Raw genomic sequence first — 26,231 nt, 5'->3', positions numbered from 1 at the left:
CGCCTGGGAATAAAAACGGCCCAAGATGTAGAAGCTGCCTGGCTGTCAGCCTGCCTTCCCGGAGGGGAGTGGGATGGGAGGACATGAGGTCTTTAGGGGTGCGATGGAAGAGCCAATGTAGCAGTGAACACCATTATGTCTGACAGTCTGTTAGGCACCCGCTTGGTCGGTTCCATTTAATTAATCCTCATGCTAGCCCGTGGAGGGAGCCTCTAAACTTGGCCCCAATTAACAGATAAGGAAACTGAGGCTTAGAGAGCTGTGAAAACAACCCTGAATTCCAGTGTGTAATGGATGGGAACACAGAAGCCAATCAACAAGACTGGGGCTTCAGTTGAGATCTGCCGGGCTTCAAACCTCTCTTTCCGCAGTCGGCCCTAAGCTTGAGCCCAGCCTCTTCTCTCTGATGGAGGAGAATCCTCCTTTGCCCACGGCTCACGCTCTGCGAATGCTCAACCCTGCTTGGCGTGGGAGAACGCTCAACCCATCGGACATGCTCTTACCTGGCCACAGGTGGGCAAGGTGTGTCCAGAAGGGCACAGGGCGTCCCCTCTCTCTTCTAGACTCTTCTGAGGGTCACTGTCACTTTTAAAGTATTTTCTGGGTGGAGGCTTGGGCTTGGAGGACGTAGGCTTTCTCACCAAAATCTCGAAGGATTTCTTCAGTCTCAGTGGCGGGTGGCCGCCCGGGCTCTCCTGGGGCGGCCCGGATGATGCCCCAGGAGGCACCCCTGGCTCCGGCCCCAGGGACAGGCTGGGGTTGTGCGTGCTGACTTCCAAGTCGGAGGGCGGCTGCTCTCCGCCACTGCTGGGACTGCCCCCGGGGGACCCCGACATGTAGCTGCTGTCACTGCTGGAGCGGATCATGACCTTCGGAGCCCTGCGATGCGGGGGAGCTGAGTTCTTCTCCCGGTCCTTCTCCAAGGTCGGCCGCCCGTGCCAGCTGCTCTCCAGCCTTTTGACACCTGCATTGGAAGCACAAGGGAACCTCCACCCCTGGCCTTGCTCCCAAGGTGAGCCACGGGTGGCACGCTGCCTGCCCAGGCTGTCCGATTCTCCTCCGAGGTCACTTTGGTTTGGAGCTCGGCAGTCTTGGGTCCGGTGCCCAGCACCAGTGACTTTAGGTTGGGAAAATCATTCAAACTCTCTGAGTCTCCACGTGATGGAGACTGAGATGCACCCCCTCGATGGCCCTTCAAGGAAGGGCTTGATGTCCTAGCTGTGCCGAGTGCTGAGAGCAGATGGCCTGTAGCTTTGAGCCCCTCCAGGGACTGCCTTGGCTACAGAGAGCTACCTCGCCCGAGGGGCAGCCCATCTCCAAAGCCTGATGGAGATGGGGCTAGAAAGGCCCAGCCATTTCTGCCAACAGGACAACTCTGATGGGCCATTTGAGCTCCAGGGGTTGGCGGAAGCTGTCTGGTGTCATCTCAGCTCAGCTCGTCCCTCTGCCCAGCCCTGTGACTCCCCTCCCTTCCACAGGTGTGGAGCCCAGGATGCTTCTGAATAAACATCCTGCAGGCCAAACACCATGTCAGAGTCGGCTTCCGGGGGAACCCAGGCCCCCACACTCCATTTCCTCATCTGTAAAATGGAGATCCATTGGAGAGGGTGAGTTAATGGCTAAACTCAAAGCTTTCCAAGAAGACAAAGATACTGCAAAGGCAAGTTCACTGTTTCCTTACCTTCCAGACTCCACTGGTGCCTCTCCTTTCCGAACTTGACATTCTCCACAGCCTGGGCCACAGCTTCTTTGAGTTGCTGTTCAGAGACCTAGAAAATATCCATCACCTCCTCAAGCAAACAGTGGAAACTCTTGCATCAGGATCTGAGTCCTGTACCAGCTCCCAAGCCGAGTCCCTGGATTCTAGTTTCTTTCCTTCACACCCACTCTACAAAGAGCTGACAAATTCCATTTCCAAAAACACCTGGGCATCAATGGTTCCCTAGTATCTTCTAGGTAAAGTCCAAACTCTTGTCAGTAATAGGGTTGCCAAGACGGCCCCTCTCAACTCTCCAACCTTCTCTCCACTACTTGCTGCAAAACTAGGCAAAGTTACCATTTCAGAGTTTACCTCTGGGAGCTATTCCATTCTTAAGGCTGTCAGGACATTATCATTGTCATCATTACCAACAACGAGGACGTCATAACCATCACCCTAATCATCACATTGTCACAGGTAATTAATCACCTCAGAGTAAAAGTTAAACGTCTGAGTCCTGGAGCCAAACAGACTTGTGTACGAGTCCCAGCGCCCCCATTTCCTAACCGCACACACTTGCACAGGGTACTTGACCTTCTAAACCTCAATTTTTTCTTCTGTAAAATGATGACAACAATAGAACCTACTTCACAGTAAGAACAGAGGGTTTTAAGAAATACGTTGTTTGACACCAAAAGCACAGGCAACAAAAGAAAAAAATAGATAAATTGGACAATGTCAAAACGAAAATATTCTGTGTATCAATCAACAAAGGTCACAGTCAACAGACTGAAAAGGCAACTCAGGAAATGGGAGAAGACATTTGCAAATCATACTCCTGCAACTCAGAAACAAACAATCCAAGTAAAACACGGGCAAAGGATTTGAGCAGCCATTTTCCAAAGAAGATGTACAAATGGCCAACAAGCACGTGAAAAGATGCTCAACATCACTAATCATTAAGGTAATGCAAATCCAAACCACCATGAGATGTCCCTTCACACCCACGAGGATGGCTACTATCAGAAAAATAGAAAATGAAAAGTGTTGACTAGGATACGGAGAAACGGAAACACTTGTACACGGCTGGTGAGAATGTAAAATGGTGCGGCCACGATGGAAAACAGGATGGCAGTTCCGCAAAAAAATTAAAAATAGAATTACCGTATGATCCAGCAATTCTGCTTCTGGGTATATACCCAGAAAGGATGGAAAGCAGGGACTCAGATATCTGTACACCTATGTTCACAGCAGCATTATTCACGATAGCCAAAAGGTGGAAGCAACCCAAGTGTCCATCAACAAGTGAATGGATATACAAAATATGGTCTATCCATACAACGGAATCTTATGCAGCCTTAAAAAGGAAGGAAATGGTGACACATGCCACAACCTGGATGAGCCTAAAGGACATTATGCTACGTGAAATATGCCAGTCACAAAAGGACGAATACCATATGACGTCACTTGTATGAAGTACGCAGAGTAGTAAAATCATGGAGACAGAAAGTAAAATGGTCATCTGCAGGGGCTGGGAGGTGGGGGGATGAGAGTTGTTTAAGGGGTAGAGAGTGTCGGTTTGGCAAGACGAAGAGTCCTGGAGATGGCTGGTGGTCATGGCTGCAAAACAATGTGAATGTCCTTCGTGCCACGCTTCACTTTGAACTCCACGCTTCAAAATGGCTAAGATGGGGGACTTCCCTGGCAGTCCAGTGGTTAAAACTCCGCGCTTCACCTGCAGGGGGCGCGGGTTCACTCTCTGGTTGGGGAATGGAGACCCCACAGGCCGCGCGCTGCGGCCAAAAAAAAAAAAAAAAAATGGCTAAGATGGTAAACTTCATGTTAGGTAATTTTACCCCCCCCCCCCGCAAAAAAATAATACTAAATAAATCATTAAAAGTGCTGGGCACAATTCCTGCCAAATGGTAGACTGTCAGTAGAAGAGATTTACCCTCAACAGCAGTCCTGTAAGGTGAAGACCACACCCCCATTTCAAAGTTGAGGAACCAGAGCCTCTAAGAGGTTAGATGGATGTCCAAGGTCACTCAAAATAAACAGCGAAGCTGGGCATGAGAGAGGCATCCTGCTGCCTGTGTGTGTCCCCTGCCTGCAGTGCCTTCGCCTTTCTGCTGCTCCAAGCTCTGCCTGCCCTTCACGACCTGGCTCCCTTGGCTGAGCAGCTGGGCCCCTGACCCCCTCATGCCCAGGGTCCTCACCTCCTGTGGACTCTCCATGTGGATGCCTCACCCCTCCAGCCAGAATGCAAGCCGCTCAAGTGCAGGGGCCATAGCTTCGCCCCCCTACCCTGCGTCCTCCTCCGCTGCTCTCTCGCCATGGCCCTCCAGGGCAGCAAGAGGCACGGATCACCGAATCGAGACCCGTTTCTTTTCTCTTCTCTTCTACTGCCCAGAGGTTAGACGAGTTACTTGTTTACCGTAAGTGAGAGGTTCGCTTTCCTCCAGTGTGCTTATTGTCAGTGCTTAATAACTGAGCAGGGCTGGGTTTGAATCCCACCACACAGGCACGTGTGGATCTTCCCCATCATTCCATTCTCTGTCCTATCTCTGCTGGGAGTTTGGGAGCCCACTAGTTAAGAACACAGGCTATGGTGGATTTAAATCGTCATTTCTCCACTTCGTAGCTCCACCACTGGGCAAGTTCCTTTGCCTTTCTAAGCCTCAGTTTCCTCATCTAGGAATTGGAGGGGAAAATCATACCGACTTCAGAGGGATGTATAGCAACTAAATGCAATTGTATATGTCAAGTCCTTGGCAAACGCAGCTGGTACACACTAAGGATGAAATAAATAGTGATGGTGATTATCACCAGGGTCCCCAAAGTCATTTCACCCACGCCCATGGCTGCACTTCTCAAGTCTTGCTCCCACCTGGATCTCACTTACCAGTCACTGTCAGTCCTAAATCTAATTGCCTATGGGCATCTCTAACTAAACCTCCCCCAGGCACCTCCATCTCTCTGTATCCCACACTGAGATCTTTCTCTTCCCTTCCAAGCCCACCTCCCTTCTCTGATTCTCTACTCCGGTGGTGGTGTTGCCATCGCTCGGTCTTCTAATCTAAAAATACTCCAGTCCTCCTAGGCTCCCCCCTCTCTTGCCCCAGAGCTAATCAGCCAACAGATCTTGTTGATTCTTCCCAGGTTGCCTCTTGTTGCCCCTTCTTCTCTGTTCTCTTCCCACATCTGCTGTTTAGTTCAGGCCCTCACCATCCGTTTCCTTCCTCTAAAAAACTCCGAGTTCCACCTACTCCATCCTGTCCTCTGCCATGCAATCAAAGGGTAAAAAACAACCCTGAACGTGTTACATATAGAGCTAGAGACCTCCCCTACCTCCTCACTACTCACGGAATAAAATGCAAACACCTTAGCGTCCTGCGGAAAGCCCTTTGCCACGTAACCCCAGTGCCTCGCCAAACTCCATTCTCGATGCTCTCCTCCGGTCCCTACATCCCAGTCCTGAGAACCTACCCCCCTCTCCTTCCACGACAGGTCCCTTCATGACTCTGCAGCCTAACTTTGTGTTCCCACTGCCTGGAATGACCTTCCGCAAATTCTTTGCCTGGAGAAAACTAACTTGTGATATTTCTTGCTTTCTCTCACCTTCCCTTCTGTATCCCTGTATTCTCATAGTACTTACCACCCTGTATCACAATGATTTCTCTGTCAGTCTCTCTAGTGGGAATGTAAGCTTCTGGAGGGCAGGCATGCGTGCTACGAGCCCACTTCTTCCTGTGTGCTCAGCGCCCGGGTCCAGACAATCACATAGTGGGGACCCACTGGATGCATGCATGAGTGAATCTCTTCTATCTATTAGCAGGAACCCTGGGTCTATATTTTCCTGCCCTAGAGCTTGTAACCCAGCTGCAAGAGCTTCCCTGAGCTAACGCCAATCGCCTCTGTGTCTAGGAGTTTGTCAGAGGACCTCTCTGCAGACGCTTGTTACGACAGACACTTGGTTCATTTGAGTCCTGAGAGAGTGGGCCTGGGAAGAAGAGGATGCCCAGCAGGGTGTCACCTGTGGGTCCGGATGTCGGCTAACCATGATGGGGACTGGACCCGGGTTACAGTGACTCAGGATGGCGTAGACTTCGTTGAGCGTCATGCAGTGCACGGGGGAGTCGTTGATTTCCACAAGTTCATCGCCACACCTGCAGAGGCATCAACAGGAAGCCATCAGCAGGACGTGTGCTTCCCCGAGGTCCCAGTCCTGCCTGGGCTGTGTGATGAGACCTCAAATTCACAGCAATAAGGAGACCTCCTTCGCCTCCCGACTGAAACTCAGTACAGGGCCGACCAAAGTGACATATCGCACACCCGCTTCATGCATGACCACAAAGTGGGAGACAATGCATACCGAGTGTGGGGCAACATTCACGGAAGTTTGTAACTTTTTTCTGCCCTTTCCATTTAACTTAAGCTCGATCGAGATGGAGGGCGTCGTTTAACCGATGTAATGGATTAACCAATTAACCACAATTGAACTGCTCACATCTCTCTTGGGGCTTCAATGTTCCCATATGCAGAATGTTTAACAGGAAGAGCAGATGGGACGTGCTAAAAGGTAAAGAAGAAATAACTGGATGGGGGTGGGGGGCAGCCAAGGTTCTTGCAAAAAGAAATAAAGAGGGAAGGCAGTGGAGTTCATTCTTGTACGGCGGGAAATGGGGGAAAAATGAGGTAGAAAAAATAAGGTTGCATCGATACACAGAGGATTTTGTACGATCCAATCCTCTTGCTTCATACGTGGGGAAAATGAGGCAGAGAGGGTGACATTATCTCCTCAAGAAGACGTCACTTAGGGATTAAAAGACTTTTTCTGGAAAGTACCAAATAGTAAATATTTTAGGCTTTGCAGGCCGTGCCGTCTGTGTGGCAACGGTGCAACTCTGATGTCATAGCCTAAAAACAGCAGCCTTAGACAATATGTAAATGAGTAAGCATGGCTTTGTTTCAATAAAACTTTATTTAACAAAAACAACAGATGGTGGGCCCCCATTTGCCCTCCTCTGCCCTAGCTGGTTATCAGCAGGGCCAGGATTGGAACTCAGGTCTCCTGTGGCTGATTTCACACTTCCTCCTGCTGCGGTTGGCTGCCCCTTGCTTCTACATTTCTGTCTCTGAGTTAGTTCCCTTTCTCCTTCTTGCTAAGAAAGTACACATTTTCACTGAGGTAACTGAAGACCACACAGCACCTGATGCCAAGGAAAGTGGAAGCTTCCAAAACAGTCCCTACCCAGCTGCAGGTCCAGGAGGGAAGACTCTGTCTAAAGATATTAGGACTAAGGCCATCACTCTGACTGAGCCACTCGGTCCCAGGTAACAGCACAGCAGCTCAGCAAATCAGCTGTCACCCTCCTGCCCATGACAGCAGCAAGCCCACCTCTAATTCCGAAGCTCCATCAAGATACCACCCTAAGCAGAGCTTACGTATATGGGCTTGGCCAAAAAGTTCGTTCGGGTTTTTCCATAACATCTTATGGAAAAACCCCAACGAACTTTTTAGCCAACCCCAGTACTACAATGATAGGAAAACATTTTAACATATGGCAAAACTCTCCTGATTCAGCAAAACCTAAGCCCAGTAGAGAAGATATACATGAAGATATACGATCTGGGACACATATAAATATACAGCATATATCTTCTTACGCTATAGGAGAGAAGCTATACCACACACGAGTGTTGGACTGAGTATAACGTACTGTAACAAGTTAAACTGGAATAAAATGTAATTACAAAAAAATAATATGTAATTACCAAACTCAGATCCCTTGTTGAAAATAAAATTTAGATTTTTACTTCTCTTAGAAGTTATTCGGAAAAAGATATATGTGGAATGCCCGAAAATACTCTGTTTATGTTACAAGAAATGGAGTTAATACTACTGATTTGCTGAGTAAGCTTCTTTTTCCATACAGACTGACTCCACAGGTAAACCTCCTCGAAGCTCCTATTTATGTCACTCTACAGTCTGTATTATTTACATCTGAATTAAAGTATGTTTAACTTCATGTTTTCTGTTTCGGACTGATATTCTCTGAGACAATGTCTCTTACACTGCAACGTGCATACAAATTCCCGGGGATCTAGTTGAAATGCAGGTTCTGATTCAGTGGGTTGGGGAGGGCCCTGGGATTCTGCATTTCTAAGGAACTCCCAAGTGATTTCAATGCCGCTGGTCCAGGGACCACACTTTGAGGACAAAGGCTCTGAGCTATCCCTGGATCATTCTAAATATCTCATCTCCCAGTCAGTCTCCTGATGCACTAAGGAATTCCTTCCCTCCTCTGTAAATCAGGGGTCTTTTCAAAAACGGAAATCAGGACATACCGGAGTCGTCCGTCCAGATGCGCCACGGATCCCGGAGAGAGCGTGTGAATGAAAATGCCAGAGATGCACTGGAAATAGGGGACGCTGCACAGGCCGATTCCCAGCCCAACGCCAGCCTCTGGAAGGCAGAACGGGATGGGGGTGGGGGGACTGGTGACTGAGCTTTCCCAGGGATGCACTAGTCTATTAGGTGCCAAACCTGTCCTGGGTTAGCTGGTGTCTCCTGTTCATTAATGCATTCATTCCACCCATGCTTATGGAGCAACACTGTGAGTAGGCACTGCTCTAGGGTCAGCAACTAGTGACCAAGGCAGGTGAGGATGCTAAGGTCAAGTAAGGAAAGGGAAGGAAAGAAGGAAGGAAGGGAGAGAGAGCAGGAGGGAGGGAGGAAGGAAGGAAGGAACAAAAGGAAAAGGGAGGGAGAAAGGGAAGGAGGGAGGGAGGGAGGGAGGGAAAGAAGGAAGGAGGGAGGAAGTTGTCGGGGGGTGGTAAGTATTAGGCAGAGAATTAATAGGGAATGCACTAGAACACAAGAGGATGACCTCTTTAGGGCTCAGAGAGGGCAACATTTAGGCTAAAATACGAATGACAAGAAGGAACCAGGGATGGGGTGATGGGGGCATTCCCAAAAGAGGTGACAGCTAATGCAAAGGCCCAAGGTGAAAGGAAGCAGGCCATGCTGCAGGACCAAAAAGGAGGCCAGTGTGGCCGGAATGTAGCCCATCACGGGGAGAGTGGTATGAGAGGATTCAGGACAGGGAGGCAAGGGTCAGCTTAAATGGAACCTTGTCAACAAGGATGTGTCAGTGAAAGGACGCTTTTCTCCACTGAGAAGGAATGCCATGGGAAACTTACGAGCAGGAAGTGACATGGGCTAATTTCTATTTTCCCCAATATGACCGGCCGCTGGGAAAAGAAAGAGCTATGAGGGGTCAAGCAAGAATGGGAACAAGGAGATCAGTTAGGAGGCTACTCTTCACCCAGCAGTGGTGACTTGGACTTTACTGCTAGTGAAATGGGAGAGAGATGGATATACACAGAACGCATCCTGAAGACAGACTTGCTGATGGATTCAATATGGGGATTTCATAAATTAAAATGAAGATAACTCGTAGAGATGTTTTTAGCTTGAAGAAGTCTGAGACTTTTTGGCTTGAGTAACTGGGTGGGTGATGATTCGGTTCACCAAAACAGGACGCCTATGGAGGACCAGAATCACGAGGATGGCGACCAGGTGTGCAGTTTTGCCCCAGTCACTCTTGAGATGCCTATGAAGTAGCCAAGGAGACATAGGGAGTAGATAGTTGGGTAGATGAATCTGGAACCCAGCAGAGAAGGCTGAGTGGAAGTTTGAAAGTATCAACGTGGAGGTGGTGGTGTTAGGACCATGGGGCTGGATGGGTCCCCCAGAGTGTGTGGGAGAGGAGGGCCTGGGGCTGGCCTGCATCAAAAGGACTGGAAAATGAGGGGTAGCCAGTAAGAAGGACCAGATGGAGTGGCCACGGAGTAGGAGAAAGACCTTCTTGTGGTTTGCTCCTGGCACCTGTGGTTTACAAAGCACGGTTGTGGGTATTTTCACCTCTGATGCTGGTCCTCCCAACGTCCCAGGAGGGTTGCCATGGGCAACTGTTAGCAACCCTGTTTGATGGATGAAGAATTTTGGCTGTGATATGGCCCACAAACAAAGGTCAGAGCCCTTTGCCGAGATCAGGTTTCCTGACCAGAGTGAGAGTTCTTAAGCCCTGCGGGCATCAGAATTGCCTGGGGTACTTATATGAAAGTTATAGATCCCTGGGCCTCTCTTTTAGTACTGTGGAAGAGAAATCTCTGGGGGTAGAGATTAAGAAGCTGTGTCATATACATACGGCAACCCAACAAAAACCCTGCCTATGGTATTTCTGATGCCAGTGATCAGAGGAAACACCACCCCAAGGCCAGGGACCACGGAGCCCACCAGGGGAAGGAAGAGAGCCGTGTCTTCCCCATGTCCTGCACCTGCTCAGTGAACTCACGCCGCGAGTCCTGGACACAGCTGCTGGCGTGTGCCAGCACGTACTGACCTGTGCCTAGTATTCATGCCAGGCTTGGGGGCTCAGGGATGTCTGAGTCCTCAGGCTGCCCGCCAGCTACCCTCTTCATTCCTCATTCTTCTTCTACAACAGATCTCAAAGCCACCCACCCGTCTTCACCTACCGTTCTCATCCTCTCTGATCCAATGGCTGCAACTGGTTCCCAAGCCTCCATTTTTGTCACATTATAGGCCATTCTCTACAGAGATGCCTAGGAGATGTTTCTTTTAAAGCATAAGCTGATTATGTCTGTGCTTAGAAATCCCTCAAGGACTCCCAATTGCAATTGGAAGAGAATCTAGCAGCAAAGTCCCACAGGGTCTCTCTCTTTGCCTCTGCCAGGTGCTCCAACACCACTTCTCAGGCTGCCCACCTCGCTGCAGCCACACTGGCTTTCCCTCTGTCCGTACAAGCTGAGCTGGTCCCTTTGCGGGAGCTGCCTCCTCTTCATTCTCCAGGTCTCAGCCTAGCTGCAATCTGGCAGGGGGGGCCTGCTGAGCCCCCTGCAGTTAGCATCCACCCTTGGTGGGGGGTGTGTGTGTGTGAAGGGACTAGATGCTGATCCCCAAATGTCTGAGCTTGAGAGGATCTCAATTTTCTGGCACACGTGAGAAAACAAGAGTCCCAGAGAGGGCAAGTGACCTGCCCAAGGTCTCTTAGCAGAGTAGCTGTGGAGCTACAACTCCTGGTCTAGTGTGTGTGTGTGTGTGATTTGTGTTTGCTTCCTTTTGTTTTATTTTATCCACTGCACTGGGACATGTTGACTGAATTCGGATGGTGTGTCCCGGGCTTCTGTTAACAAACAGAGCCCTAGACCTTGGAGCTAAACAGCAGCCATAAAATCTGCTAAAGGACAATGCCCGGGCCTGTTTCCAGCCAAAGAAAGTCTGGGAGATAGCTCAGTGGAGGGAGGCCCAGGCAGAGGGCGGAGGAAGACAGCGGGGCTCCCAGGAGGCCAGCCTACCTTTCTTCAGGGACACCTCCACCAGGATCCTGTAGTTGGGCTTGGTGCTGCTGGCGGGCGCTTCAGGGCTTTCCAGGATGAAGGAGTTGCAGTCCTTGGTGACACAGGTGCTGGAGCTCAGGGAGCGGCACAGTGGGGGGGACAGGCGGCTGCTCAGGGAGTGGGGGGCCGTCAGGCGGGTCCTCACCGTGAGGGCGAGGAGCCCCTTTTTGGCTTGCTGGAAGGAAAGAGAGAGGGCCACGGCTTCCAGCAGCAGCTCGGGGCAAGGGCAAGTACCCGGGTCTTTGTGGGGAACAATAGTAGAATGCTTTTTAAAGAAATGTTGCCACATGCGGGTGTGTGTGTGTGTGTGTGTGTGTGTGTGTGTGAGATAGAGAAATGTGTGTATACATATACATGACATATATTTGTATGTCTGGATATGGATATGACATCTTATATACGAAGTATATACATATATATGCCAAAGAGATGGAGTCTTGAATTGAACTAACTAGATGGAGACTCAAAAAATATCTTTCAGTGACTGTCTTCGAAACTTTAAAGATTGTAATATAAATACATAGAACGTTACACCTTGAGAAAACCATAATTCAAAAGGACATGTGTACCCCAGTGTTCAATGCAGCACTATTTAGAATAGCCAGGACATGGAAACAACCTAAATGTCCAACGACAGAGGAATGGGTAATGATGTGGTACATATATACAGTGGAATATTACTCAGCCATAAAAAGGAACAAAACTGGGTCATTTGTAGAGATGCGAATGGACCTAGAGTCTGTCATACAGAGTGAAGTAAGCCAGAGAGAGAAAAACAAATATCGTACATTAACACATATATGTGGAAGCTAGAAAAATGATACTGACGAACCTATTTGTAGGGCAGGAATAGAGATGCAGACATAGAGAACGGACATGTGGACATGAGGGGGGAAGGGGAGGGGGAGATGAATTAGGAGATTAGGACTGACATATATACACTACCATGTGTAAAACAGATAGCTAGTGGGAACCTGCTATATAGCACAGGGAACTCAGCTCGGTGCTCTGTGATGACCTAGATGGGTGGGATGGGGGGGAGGTGGGAGGGAGGTCCAAGAGGGAGGGGAGAGATGTATACGTATAGCTGATTCACTTCATTGTACAGCAGAAACTAACACAACGTGGTGAAGCAATTATACTCCAATAAAAAAATAAAATAAAATAAAACCGTTCTATAAACCTCAAATAGTTGATGCAGCCCCCGACAACAGTCCTGATTACACTATTATTTTCAGAGTAAGGCCTTTTTTGAACAATGTGCCTAGATGAGTGTCAGCAAGGTGCCCCACGTAAAGGAGCCCACATTTGGAATTTGTAGGTTTGAAGGAAGGAGGGTGATGCTGGGAACTTGCTTCCTTTGTCTGAAGGCCCCAGAGTTTGGCCATATATTGATAATAAATGGTCACCTTGAACTTCTGCAAAGCGTCCTGATGTGTGAGTCCAGCCATCGATTCCCCGTTGAGTTCCAGAATTTCATCACCTGTTGGGAGAGGGAGAAATTGTAGCTGAGAAGAGTTTTGCCCAATCAGGAGGCGTTATCCCTTAAACTCTAGTGCCCCCACCCCCCGTCCAGGTTTCTGTGAGATGTACAAAGCATCACAGAGAACATCTCATTCAGGGCTCTCCCCCTGGGAGGTGGGCAAGGCAGCAGTGCTGGGCCTTCTCTGGCACTGCTTACTTTCCAGGGTGAGATCCAGGGTCCTTAGCCAGGCACACAAGGCCTGGCCCAATCGGCTCCCTGCCCACCTCTGGGTTTCACCTCTTTCTCTCCTGCCTCTCAGCCCCTCATGCCATTCGCTCCCCTGGACCATTTCCTGATGCCACACACCTGCCTTTCCCACAGTGGTCTGTGCAGTTCCATGCTTGTTTCCATGCCATCTTCTGAACTAAAATGTACATCTCCTACCTTCTTCACCTACCACTTCTTAATCGCTTGGTCTCTGCTGACTTTGCACTCTCGTGGCACCCAGAACCTACCACTCTCACAGCCCTTGTCACCCCGGTGGTCATCGATGAACTGTGAAAGTCTCTCCCTGGGGAAGGGGCTTTGTTACATCAGATGCTGTAATCCTCAGGGCCAATTCTGGGTGAGGCCTCCACAGTGCCCAGTAAATGTGGGTTGGATGTGATGTTTCCAGAATGCAGTATAGGTCCCAAGTTACAGAAGAGGAAAGTGAGCTCAGAGAAGTCCAGAGTTCATATGGTAAAAAGTTAGGACTTAGAGCTTTTTCCTCCTATACACCTAAGAGAAGAAATTTTTCTGTATCCAGAGATCCATTTTCATGGGGATGGAAAACCACTTTCTCCTATTCATTCCATCTATTCAATACATAAACAAAGAGCACTGTCTCTGTATTCAACACTGTGCTGGGAAATTCAGATGCAAACATTATTTTTTACACGGGTTTCTGGGCTGCGTGCTATTGGGTGAATCTGCTGTCACTTAATTACGGTCCCACGGTAGAGAATCCATCATTTTTCTCTGGTTGTTTTTAATATATATATTTTTTGTCTTTGATAGTCTGAAGCTTCACTAGGATGTATTAGGGTGCTACCTCATACTGAAGTTTGCATAATTCTGGAAAATTCTGGTTAATTCTGGAAAATTCTTAACCACGATCTCATCGCCTATCGCTTTCCCTCTTTCACTCTATTCTTTCTTTCTAGAATTCCCATTAGATTATTTTGGACCATCTCAACCTATTCTGCATGTTTCTCTAGGGCTCATCTTTTGCTTCTCTATTGTTCTGTGTGGCCTACTGGATAATTTCCAGATCACAAATTCTCCTTACAGCTGCATTTATCTACTGTTTAAACCATCCGTTGAGGTTTTTTTTTTTTCTTTCAATGACTTTGCTTTTTTTTAATTTCTAAAAGTTATTTTTTTCACATCCATCTATTTTTTCACTGTGTTCTGTTGTTTCCTTATTGTTTTTCTATGCCTTCTCTTATTTTTTATTTATTTTTTTTTTTTTGCGGTACACGGGCCTCTCACTGTTGTGGCCTCTCCCGTTGTGGAGCACAGGCTCTGGACGCGCAGGCTCAGCGGCCATGGCTCACGGGCCCAGCCGCTCTGCGGCATGTGGGATCTTCCCGGACCGGGGCACGAACCCGCGTCCCCTGCATCGGCAGGCGGACTCTCAACCACTGCGCCACCAGGGAAGCCCTCTTATTTTTTTAAGCATCTTATATGTTGAGAAATGATCACCACAATAAGTCTAGTTAATATTAGTCACCACACCTGGTTACAAGTATTTTTTCCTTGTGATGAGAACTTTCAAGAGCTACTCTTTTAACAGACTTGTGGTTGCCCAAGTGGATTGGGAACTTTGGATTCGCCGATGCAAACTAGTATATATAGGATGGATAAACAGCAAGGTCCTCCTGTATAGCACAGGGAACTATATTCAATATCCTGTGATAAACGAGAATGGAAAAGAATATGAAAAAGAATATATATGTGTAGAACTGAGTCGCTTTTCCATACAGCAGAAATTAGCACAACACTGTAAATCAACTACACTTCAACAAAATTTTAAAAAAAGAAAAGCTCTACCCTCTTAGCAACTTTCAAACATACAATACAGTATTACTAACTAGAGTCACCCAAGATTTATTTATTTTATAACTGGACATTTATACCTTTTGACCGCCTTATAGCTATGAGTTAGGTTTTTTGTTTTGTTAGATTCCGTATATAAGTGTGATTGTATGGTGTTTGTCTTTCTCTTCTTATTTCACTCAGTATAATGCCTTCAAGGTCCATCCATGTTGTCCCAGATGGCAGGATTTCATTCCTTTTTCTGGCTGAACAATTGTAATCTTTATTTTCAACTCTTTTTTTTTTTTTTGGGTACGCGGGCCTCTCACTGTTGCGGCCTCTCCCGCTGCGGAGCACAGGCTCCGGACGTGCAGGCTCAGCGGCCGTGGCTCACGGGCCCAGCCGCTCCGCGGCATGTGGGATCCTCCCGGACCAGGGCACGAACCCGTGTCCCCTGCATCGGCAGGCGGACTCCCAACCACTGCGCCACCAGGGAGGCCCTCAACTCATTTTTAAGGGGAGCTTGTTTTTCTGTGGAATTCCCACACCCCTCAGGTGGCTACTTCTATTTTTTTCCTTTATTTCCAGCAGGCACCCCAGGGTCTCAGGACTGGTTCAGGACCAGTAGTAACGTTAGCTCCTCAGCTTGGGAGTCCTGAGCTGCAAGGGCTGACGGCTGAGGTTGCACACTCACCCTGACACGGTTTGGCTCTTCATTTTCTCCAGCGAGATGTCTTTTCCCCACCCAAGGGCCAAGGACAAAATTACGTTTCCTTGTTGCTTCCCTGGGCTTGCTGGCCTTTCATGAGGGCAGCTCTTTAGTATGAAGGCTTTCTACAGGTTCTCAGAGGTTCCCAGGGCCCAAGACCACCTCTCCTGCCCCTGTGTGGGCATCGAATCCCAGCCCCTGGGCCTTAGGCCCAGTAAGCAGCTCCCTGTGCTATCACGTCATCAACTCCTGGGAATGTCACGCTTAGATTTAAAGTGGTTTCTTTGTTTCTTAGAAGCTGGGTGTTTCCACTTCTTTCTTTAGAGTTCCGATGTGCTGTTTTAGCCAACTTGTGTCTATGACAATAAAGGGGTGGGAAGCATATTCAAATCAGCTTAATCTGTTACGTTGCTAAAACTAGACAAGAAAAGTAAAAGGCTCGGTCCTTGTCCTTATGAGATTCCAAGTTGAGGTGTGACAACCGACAAATTAAAAATAATCAAAATATAACTAAGTACTTGCTGAAGGCAGGATCTACAAAGAACACACTTCAGAAACGTCCATTCTTTATGACACAAGAGGCTGAACTTGTCTTCAGATTGTTAGAATGTCCATCCCAAGGGGGCCACATACTCTGGGCCCTCCAGAGAGTCCTCAGCCTTATTTGGCCATATCTGGTGGAAGGTGAGTAGCCTCGGTTTTGCCTTATAAATCTTACACAATCATTTGTTTGCAAAGGGAATACAAATAAAACATTCTTAGCCTTGATCTTGACACCAAACTTTTGTTGCAACTGACGGATCTCCCGGGGAATTCAAGGGCGTATTCTAAAATTTCACTTTTGAAAGAAGTTACAAAAGGCAACTTGGTCAATTATTTCAGGCTAGAATCAAGGACTGCAGACTAGCTGAGCGTCCTTTTCACCGAATTCTTACGATCACTATTAACTAAGCGAGACAAATACCCAGAAAGAAAAAGAATGAAGCTTGGCTTGGGCAGGCTTCTCTCTTCTGGCCACTTCAATTCCTCCTCCACCTCTTAGTCAAACACAGAAAAGTACAGAAGATAAGGAAGCAGACCCGCCCATCTCAAGATTCTGATCCCACTTTCCTTCCTTTCTCTCAATGACTCCTCTGCGTGCCTCTTGATTTAGCTATCCCCCTCAAGCCTTGCCTCGGCCCTCTTCTCTCTCCTCTCTTCCCTGCTTCCTGCATCCACTCTATAACTTCAGCTATTTTCCAAATGACCCTAAAAATCTACATTCAACACTTATTCCCTTCCTGAACTGGAACCCAAATTTTCATTCGCCTGCTGGACAGCGCCACCTAGTGCTCACCTGGAGACCTCACTCCGCTCTGCAGCTCAAACCTAAATACCCTCGTTTGCCTTCTTTTGCTACCCTTCCTCCACCTCCTGTTATATATAATTCATCATCGTTCTCTAGTTTACTAAGATCAGACGCCTTCACGTGTTCTCTGATCTCATTTGCCACCTCCCCAGAAGCCCTTGTTTCCCCCATCAGCATCTTTCTCCTCCCAGGGTTACAGCCTCAGGGCAGACCCTTAAGAGCTGGAGCCTGGCTCTTACAATAGCCTCTGAACTCGTTTTACTGCGTCTGGTGTCTAGCCAGCCCACTTCATCTTACACTCGGCTTCCTGAATCAACTAAAAACCCTGGTCCTGGCTGGTCCCTCCCAAATCATAAAAAGCTTCAAATGCTCCCCACTGCCCATACAATAAAATCCATACACATAATGTTAGAGTTGGCAAACTTTCTCTATAAAGAGCCAGATAGTAAATATTTTAAGCTTCGCAGGCCACATGCTTTCTGTCGAGACTACTCAACACTGCACAAAAGCAACCATAGACGAGAGGTCAATGAGCGAGCATGGCGGTGTACCAATAAAGCTTTTCTAAGGAGGCTGGAATTTGAATTTAATTTTCACAAAAGAATCCAAACTTCTTTGGACTTTTTTTCAGCCGTTTAAGAGACATGAAAACTCTTCTTCCTTCGTGAGCCTTATAAAAATAGGCAGTGGGCCAGATGTGGCCTGCGGGCTGTAGCTGGTCAACCCTGCCCTGAACAAGTTAGATTATTAAAGGTGGTTTGGCTCGCAGCAGAGTTTACAGAAACTGGCCTGACAGAGAAGGTAAGAAGGTTGTGAAATCACTTCTCTTTAAAGATCCACCTGTAACCCAGTGTCAGGCCTGCAGCATCTTACCTCTGCTCCCTGACTACCTGCCCCGGAATTTTGCCTCCCAGTTAAAACCGGGAGATTTCCTGGGGCCAAGCCTACACGTGACTGTGGGGTAGGATTCGGGGTGGGGAGAAAACCTCCCCTCCAGGACAAGGGGATAGGGAGGGACACTCAGGGGACACCTCAGCGCCCTGGGCCCCTTCCTCTCAGGATGGCCAGGGGCTTCCCTCCCTGGAAGAGATGAAAAAGCTGGAGGGAGGTAGTGGATGGGAGTAGGGTGGGCAGAAGGGGAGGGGCGGCAGCTGGGCGGATCCTGAGCTCCTCAGTAGAGGGAACCTGTCCGATAATCCTCTGTATTCCTAGAGGCCAGAACGGGGCAGGCTCACAGAGGACTCACTGGAAGCCCTGGGCCTGGTTCCCCGTGTCTGTGGGCTGGGGAGGGCAGAGAAAACGAAACAAAGGGGATGTCGATGGCTGCCAGCAACGCAGAGGGGCCTTGACAAGCAAAGGCGCAAGAGGGATGGAAGGGGTCTTCTGCCCCAGGCCAGCAAAAGGAACGAGACTGAGTGTGCAAACACACCCAGCCAATGTGCCAGGCCTGACGGAGCCATCGGGGCCCGCAGACCCCCGAATCCACGCAAGCTGGATTCTGAAGGCTCAAGACACATTTCACTTTCCCAGTAGCTTCTACTGGTAGCCTAGTGATTCTGCTTTTGATTCCACCAACATCACCTAGTGAAGGCCGGGAAATCTACCTTCCTGTAGCCTTCCGTCGGCGGCCGCTGCTCCCCCCGCAAAGATGGTTTTAACGTAAATTCCAATGGGGCCATAAATGCTGTCCTTTCCTCCAACGATGCTGAAGCCCAGGCCCTGGGAAAGAAGAGGAGAAGGTCAGATTTCGGAATGTTCCATGCCATTCACTGGGCTGCCTTGTCCTGAGGTCCTGCCCCAGCCCTGAACAGAGGACTCAGGGAGGAGGGGGGTGCCCTTGGTTTTAGAGGTCTCGGGACCTAACAGAGGAATGGGAAAAGTGGTAACTTCAAGGCCACGCTGGGCTGTGTTGTGTCTGGAGCTTTCTCACGAGTCTGATGTTCCCCACACAGGGGGAGTCTGAATGGAGACTAGCAAGTACCCTGGCTCTGCCCCTCTGACTAGCAATTCTGGGCAGATCACTTCCTGTCTCTGAGCTTCAATTTACCCCCTTGGAAAATGATGCTGACATCGCCAAACTCACAGCGCTGTGTTTGAATATTAACTAAGACATCCAGCGACCACAACTAACACACCAACACCAATAATCGTAAAAGCAGCAGCTGACAATGGAAGAAGCATCTCTTCTCCTACCAAAAGCTGTTCATTCCCCTTCTGTTCTGCATCCCACCCTTCCCCTTCTCAAGGAATTTACTACAGTCCTGTGCTCTCCCTCCTGCCCCTGCAGTACCACGAGGTCAGGAGCTGCCAGGTGGCAGCAGAGAGGAGGCCAGAGGCCGGGGAAGCAAGAGAAAGACGTGAGTGAGGTCGACAGACGGCAGGAAGAGAAAGGCGGGCGGGTCCAGCTTTGCCTGTAGACCTGCAGTGAGTTAGGACAACCACCTAGGCAGACCCAGAGAGCAGCAAAGGAGGTGCACACACAGCCTGCTTTATTTGGTTGATGACTGAGAGCACCCTTCTTCTCAAGAAGGCTTAGCTTGGGTCGCAATGGATTCCTCTGGAGACTGTGAGCTCCCCGGAGGTGGTGAACGCATCTCATTTGTCAGTGTCTGCTCTCTGGATGCAGGTGCTCGGGAAACATATGTTATAGACAGAAGGCACGAAAGCCAGCTGGAGGCCGGGCCTTTGGATTCAGCTTGCAAGCGTGCCAGGAAGCAGTAAGCAACTTGGCTCCCAGGAAGACCCCTCCAAGTGATGGCTGCCAAGTAACAGCATCACTGCGCCTGGGCAATTTCTCCGAGGCCAGCAGCTGCTCGGAGCCGAGCGTGTGCATCGCCCCAGCATCACACAGGTGGCAGGCCAGGCAGCCACCTTCAAGACCCTAAGGGAGCCTGGCAAGCAGGGGCCAGACAGGAAAGCTGTGCGGACAGGGTGCTGGTGTGAGCTTCTGGTGAAGGTGTGGGTGTTCCAGGATGGGAAAGAGCAACGGTGTCCAGGAGCAGCATGGGGGTAGGAAAATGAGAGGTAGGGCAGCTTCCGGGCTCCCTGTATGGGCGCCCAACTTCTTCCTGGCTGAAATAATTGCTCTAGACCCAAACTTTCACCCACCCTGGTGAGGCCGGATGGTGTAGTGGTTAAGAACAAGATCCAGGGCTCAGAAAGTCTTGAGTCAACTGCTCACTAACCAAGTGACCTTGGGCCAGTCCTGTAAGTCCCAGATCCCCAGTCTCCTCACCTATTAACAGGAGATAATAATAGGGTTTTGTGAGAATTAAAGGAATGATCCTTGCAAAGCCCTTAGCACAATGCCTGGGTTTTGGTCGCTGGTTTTATTGTTTTTGGCTACCTCAGGCACTGGTGGAACCTTCTAGCTCTGCTTCTTCCTCCTCCTACTTATCCCTGTTAATGATGAGGTCTTCGGTGTGGAGGTGTATCAGGAGAACAGTGGGAGACCCACCGTATTTCTAACCCATCATCCCTGCTCTGCACTCCAGGCTTCCGACACCAAACACCTTACGGCTCTCCATCGAGGCCAGTTCAATCCACCCAGTGACACATCTGCCCACGAAATCTATTTACTGACTGTACAGTCTACGCACACCGAGATGACTGACACCACTGTTGATCATCTTTGCATGAGTGTTGGTGCTTTTCTCCACTCTGCCTCCTTTTGAGCATTGAAAAAAGTCTAAAAGTCAACCATGTTAAAAATGCTTCTACCTAAATTCAAGGGGGCACAAGCATTGTGATTTACAAATCAGAAAGAGGGGCTGTCTAGAGAAAATCAGCACTGGCGTGAGTGACCCCCTTGTGATTAGAGGAACAAACATCTCAGTACTTCCCACTTGTGTCTCCTCATTTATCTTTGCTCAGCTCCCAGGAGACAGGAGGGGTGGGGGTGGAGGGAAGGACTCCAGATATATGGGGCCCTCCTGCAGGAAGACCATATCGGTGAACAGATCTTCCCTCACACCGCACACCAAAATCATATGAGGTGGGTAGAAACCTACCCTTCCATCATTTAAGCATCTCGGTTCCCTGGGCTGGCCTGAGGACTTTGCAGCAGCTGCCATGTCTATTTCAGAAGTTCTTCAGTGCCCACGTCAACTCCATGTATGGGATGGCATGTTCTGGAAGCAATGCCAAGGAGCATCTGGGATGTCCCACCATTACCACTGCTTTTGTGCCCCCCTTTCGATATTTCTCAATTGTGGGGCAAAAATCAGTCTGAATATCTGAATTTGGGGAAGACACACAGACTGAATGTTTATGTCCCTATCCCAAATTAATATGTTAGGGGGAGCCTTTGGGAAGTAACTAGGCCATAAAGGGGGAGCACTCCTGAAGGGGGCGGGGGCAGGTAGGGATAGAAGGTGAAGAGGTACAAACTACTATGTATAAAATAAGCTACAAGGAAATATTGTCCAGCACAGGGAATATAGCCAATATTTTACAATAACTATAAATGGAATATAACCTTTAGAAATTGGGAATCACTATGTTGTACACCTGAAACTTATATAATATTGTACATCAACTATACTTCAATAAAAAAAATAAGTAAAATAAAATAAAGGCAAAAACAAAAGAAAATAAAGGCTAATTTGTTTATATATGTACTTGCTTTGTTTACAAAATATATTTATTCTAAAGAAAAATACGGCCTTGGTCCAAAAAAAAAAAAAAAGAAAAATGGTGGAGCCCTCATGAATGGGATTAGTGCTCTCATAAAAGAGACCCCAGAGAACTCCCTTGCTCCTTCCACCATGTGTGGACACAGAGAGAACGAGGCATCCGTGAATCAGGAGAGGAGTCCTCAACATATGTGGCATCTGCCGGCACCTTCAACTTGGACCCCCAGCCTCCAGAACCGTGAGAAATAAATACCTGCTGTTTAAGCCGCCCAGTCTATGGTATTTCTGCTATAGCAGCCTGAACTGACTATGATGATGTTTTGAATTCAATCATCAGGTAAAACTAACTTCTGGAAACTACTACGCCAGGGAAAAACGGGGCAGCATTTGTCTTCCTGTGACCCGCACAGGGCAGAGCAACCCTGACTGCCCCTCCCCGTGCCGGCAGGAGAGCATCCGAACACTCGTGTTCTGAGCCAGAATCACCAGTCCCTCTCTCCACCCTTCCCGCGACATGACAGCTCCTCAGGCACCTGTGTCGACCAACTTCTGTTGGCCACAGTCCTTGCTCACCTTGGCCTGGCCCTTCATCAGCACGATGTTGGAGATGACGGATGCCTGGAGGCCCCCCAAGGGCTGCATGAGCTGAGCTGTGCTGAGCGACCGTATTGGCCTTGACGGACCCTGGAACGAGGGACCAGGGTGGGGAGAGGATGAGTCAACAGGACGACAGCACACACCTTGCTGGGAACGGGGACAGGGAAGGCCCAGCCGAGGAGAGGACCCTGGTCCCCTCTCTCCTGAGGGAGATGGGCCAGAGCATGGTGAATGGGGTGTGGGTGGGCGTCTGGTGGAGGGGGGCTGTTTTGGTGGCCCCAGGAGCCTGATCTCCCTGTGGACCAGCAGCCAGAGGCTCGTTAAGGCTTGTCACGGGAGTGACACAGACCACGCTGCCCCAGGACAACGAGTCCCATAACCGGAGTCCCCAGCCCAGGTTAGGAAGCCAACGGCCAAGGACACCCTCGACAGAATCCAAGCCACATTTACGGAGACCCCATTTAGTGCCAGGCACAGGGTGGTGGGCAAAGGGTCAGGAACCCAAAGATGTGAAAACTCAGAATGTAAATTCCAGGGGGAGGCAGACAGGGGATTACCCACTTGCATAGGAGCAGGCGTGCCAAACAGACACACGCCCTGCGCCCCACAGGAAGTGCCGCGGAGAGGGGCAAAGGAGCATGGTGGTTAGGTCTCAGACTTGGGAGCCCGGCTGCCTGGCTCTCCAACTATCAGCTGGTGACCTTGGGGAACTGACTTAACCCCTCTGTGCCTCGGGTTCCTTATCTGTAAAGTCACCTGTCACTATCAGCTGGTGACCTTGGGGAACTGACTTAACCCCTCTGTGCCTCGGGTTCCTGATCTGTAAAGTCACCTGTCACTTCAGAAGCTGTCTTTTTCTAACACTGGAACCCCGATGATTCCCACTGGTGAGCGAAAAGCCTAATAGCTCAAGGAAGGGAATGGAAGAGAGAAATGAAATCTTCAAGCATCTGATGTGTACCGTGTGGGGAGAATCAAACATCGCTTGACTATGGACCCTAGAGGGGAGCTAAGACCCTAACGTAAGTAATGACACCAACAAGGCACGTTGGGTGAGTCTGTAAGAGAAGCCCAGACACGTTACGATGGGCGTCAAGAAACATATAAGGGTCAAGCACTTGGAGGACTCAGGAGAGCTCGCAGCGGAAGTAGTGCTAGGAAGGGTTTTGAAGGATGGGGTAGGGTTTGCAGGCTAGAGGTGAGGGAAGGGGACAGGGTGCTGCAGACGGAGGGCGCTGTATGCTCACAGGTGGCCACAGGAGGCACTGCGGGTGCCTTGTGCCTCGGCCGGGGCTCAGGGACACAACAGGCTGGCTGGGGTGACAAGTGAGGGGACCCTGTGCTTCACACCTGCTTGGCTCTCATACTGCAACCTCGTGCCCCACAGTGGGAAGGGCACGGACTGGTGAGGGCTTGGTTTCAATGCTGGACGCTTAGGTTTTCAAGATGTGTGAATTCAGACCGCTACTCCCCTTGCCAAGCCTCTGCTTCCTCGCTGTACAATGGGGCTAACATTACCCTCCGTTCTAAGCTCAGGAATTACAGTAAGTCCCCTACATACGAACTTTCAAGTTGCAAACTTTCCAAGATGCAAATGTGTGGGCCATCCATGTCAGGCATGAGTGACATCGCAGCTCGCCCTCCGTCTCCTGTTGCTGACGATCCTTCAGCTCTAGCATCTCCCACCTCCTCTCCCTCCTCCAGTCAGTAACTCTTCTTGCCTGTTCACTCGATGCCAGCCCCTGGATGCCAGCTCTTGTACTGTACTACTGTACTTTTCCAGCTACTGTACTGAAGGGTCAAAATGTTTCCTTTGTTTTTGTGTTTGTTTTTTTTATGTATTGTTTGTGTGAAAAGTATTATAAACCTATTCCAGTGCAGTACTAGAGAGCCGATTGTGTTAGTTGGGGACCTAGGCTAACTCTTGGACTTACGAACAAATTGGATTTACGAACATGCTCTCGGAACAGAACTCGTTCGTGTGTAGGGGACTTACTGTAGAGGCAAAATGTGTAAAGCAAGTCACTACATCACAGGGGCTAAAAGCGCAGGTTCTGGAATCCTGAAGCTCTGACTTCGAGTCCCAGGGCGGACTCTTATTAGCAATGTGAATTCACATGCCTTCCTTAACTTGTCCTCACTTCCCTCGCCCACCTCCTAGGGTCGCCGTGCAGATGAAATAAAGGGACCCACATAAAGTGCCCGTTCAGGGTCTGCATGGGTGGAATGTTCTCTGCACATCAGCTCCTCATAGCATCAAAGCAGCCGCGGTCACAAGTGCCTGGCACTCATAGGTGACCGTTCCTAATGTGGTTCTCTGCCTGCAGGTGCCCACACTCACGAAGCCAGCCCCTCCCCTCTGTAATTCTGTGGACGTCAAACCACTAGGAAGGTCTCTTCAGCCGCCGCTGAGTCTGGACCCCTCCCCTCTCCCCCTGCTCTCCAGGGTCCCCTGCCTTCGTTCTTACCACAGCCTTTCCCGTTGCACAGTCCAGTTGTTGAGACAGAGACTTCCTGTTGCTACAGAGGGAATAAGGCTGCCTGTCTGTGGAAGCTGCCGATTTCTTGGTCATTGGAAAATCAATCTCTCCTGTGCAGTAGGGATTAACACCTAACCCAGGAGAGGAAAAAAAGGAAGAGATCATTTGTGCTGTCAGAAAGCAAAGCTCAAGGGAGAACAACGTCAGCCCCGGCCAACGGCCAGCCCTCATGAGCCAGCGGCCAGAGTGAACTTGAACCATGGAGCGCCCAGTGCTGGGTGCAGGATGCAGAGTGGGGGCCAATGAAGACATAGGCAGCATTAGCTCCATTCATGCTGTCTGCACCGCAGGGCGCAGGTGGGACTGTCACTTCCATCTCACCTCAGCTCAACTCTAGACAGCTGGCAAGGCATCTCCTACATGTCAAGCAGGATGCTGGGCTCTCAGGAAACCGCAATGCTCTGTCAACTCCAGTGCCTGCTGCCAGGGGGTTTGCAATCTCGACCCAGGAGGGAGAGGAGGGAGAGGAGGGAGAGGAGGGAGAGGAGGAATGGCCCCAGACATGTAGAGCCAGAGGAGAGACCGGGCAGGAGCCTGTGGGATCTGCCATGGCGACATCCAACCTCCCGACAGCACCTGACCGCTTCTTACACACGCGTACACGTACACACACACGCACACACAGGCACATACACACCCCTAACACAGGCAGGCAGGGTCAACTCTTGATTCTTTGGGGATCTAAGAAAATGCAAAGCCATCACCTTCTTTTTCTTTTGGGGGAACCCCAGACTTCCTTTCACCCAACCGGGAACTCTACCTCTTCCAGCTGGAAAAATCTGCAGAGATTCTCTGCTATGGCCCCTCACTGTCTAGATCAGTGCTTCTCAATTGAAATATAATACAAGTCACATATGTAATTTGAAATTTTCTAGCAGCCACATTAAAAAAACAAGTCAAAAGGAAAAGCGAGGTTAATATTAATCGTGTATTGTATTTAGTCCAATAGACCTAAACCCTGTCATTTTAACATATAATACATAAAGCTATTAATGAGGTATTTTGCATCCTTTTTTTGGTTTTGTGCTTAGTCTTTGAGTTGGGCGCGTCTTTTACACTCTGAGCATTTGGACGAGCCACACTCCAAGTGCTCGAGATGTGAACAGCGGCCACGGTACTGGGCAGCAAGCACCCAGAGAGGGGCCGATTTTCCTAGTGTCCCTCCACTCAAGTGAGTGGACAAGGCTTCGGTGGGAAATTTCCCAAGAGAAAGACACGAGATGGGTGGTGGTTCAGAGCGAAGAAGGGACGTTGGAGCAGAGCTTTTGGTTTGCTTTCATTCTTAGCATGGTAAAGACTTAGGCTGAAGAAAGGAAGCCACTGCCCAGGGTGGGCTGAGAACGTGGGACAGAATGGGCATTCCTGGAGATGTGAGATCCCTAAGGGGAAGAGGAAGAAGGGACAAAGGCCTGGGGGAGAAAGGAGATGTCCTGGTCCACTGGCACTCCAAGTGGCTGGGGCAATGTTTCCCTGCCAGGACAGCTGCTCCCAGCAGCTGTCTCCACACAAGGAGCTGGTTCTCCATGACTCACAGAGACCCTCTGACCCCAGAGGGGCCAGGAGAGAGAGGAAGCCAGGAGGTTCAGAAAACCACGCCCCAGAAAGCGGGGACGAGGAATCCTGGAGTGGGGTTGGGAGGAGGGGCTACAGATGGTCCTAAATCTGTCTGTGCGTCATGTTTAACTGGTGTGTATCGTAAGTGGGGCAAATTTCAATGCCCCACCCAGACCTATTGAA

At 49.5% G+C, this 26,231-nt stretch overlaps 1 protein-coding gene across 2 annotated transcripts in view; it reads right to left on the bottom strand.

The window, feature by feature from the left end:
- Positions 1–26,231, bottom strand: part of IL16 (interleukin 16) — a 77,042-nt gene that overhangs the window by 16,716 nt on the left and 34,095 nt on the right. For both annotated transcript variants that reach the window (XM_024742717.1, XM_024742716.1), the window contains exons 3-11: positions 24,423–24,565; positions 21,931–22,041; positions 18,328–18,442; positions 12,532–12,605; positions 11,081–11,297; positions 8,048–8,165; positions 5,733–5,865; positions 1,682–1,769; positions 504–964 (exon numbers count right to left, since the gene is read on the bottom strand). In XM_024742717.1, coding sequence (XP_024598485.1) covers positions 504–964; positions 1,682–1,769; positions 5,733–5,865; positions 8,048–8,165; positions 11,081–11,297; positions 12,532–12,605; positions 18,328–18,442; positions 21,931–22,041; positions 24,423–24,565 — 1,460 coding nt within the window. The remainder of the gene's footprint in view (positions 1–503; positions 965–1,681; positions 1,770–5,732; positions 5,866–8,047; positions 8,166–11,080; positions 11,298–12,531; positions 12,606–18,327; positions 18,443–21,930; positions 22,042–24,422; positions 24,566–26,231) is intronic.

The sequence above is a fragment of the Neophocaena asiaeorientalis genome, unplaced genomic scaffold, assembly GCF_003031525.2.
Source record: "Neophocaena asiaeorientalis asiaeorientalis breed wild unplaced genomic scaffold, Neophocaena_asiaeorientalis_V1.1 scaffold155, whole genome shotgun sequence".
NCBI lineage: Eukaryota > Metazoa > Chordata > Mammalia > Artiodactyla > Phocoenidae > Neophocaena > Neophocaena asiaeorientalis.
Note: the sequence above shows the minus strand (reverse complement) of the source record. Positions and strands in the feature narration are given on the sequence as shown.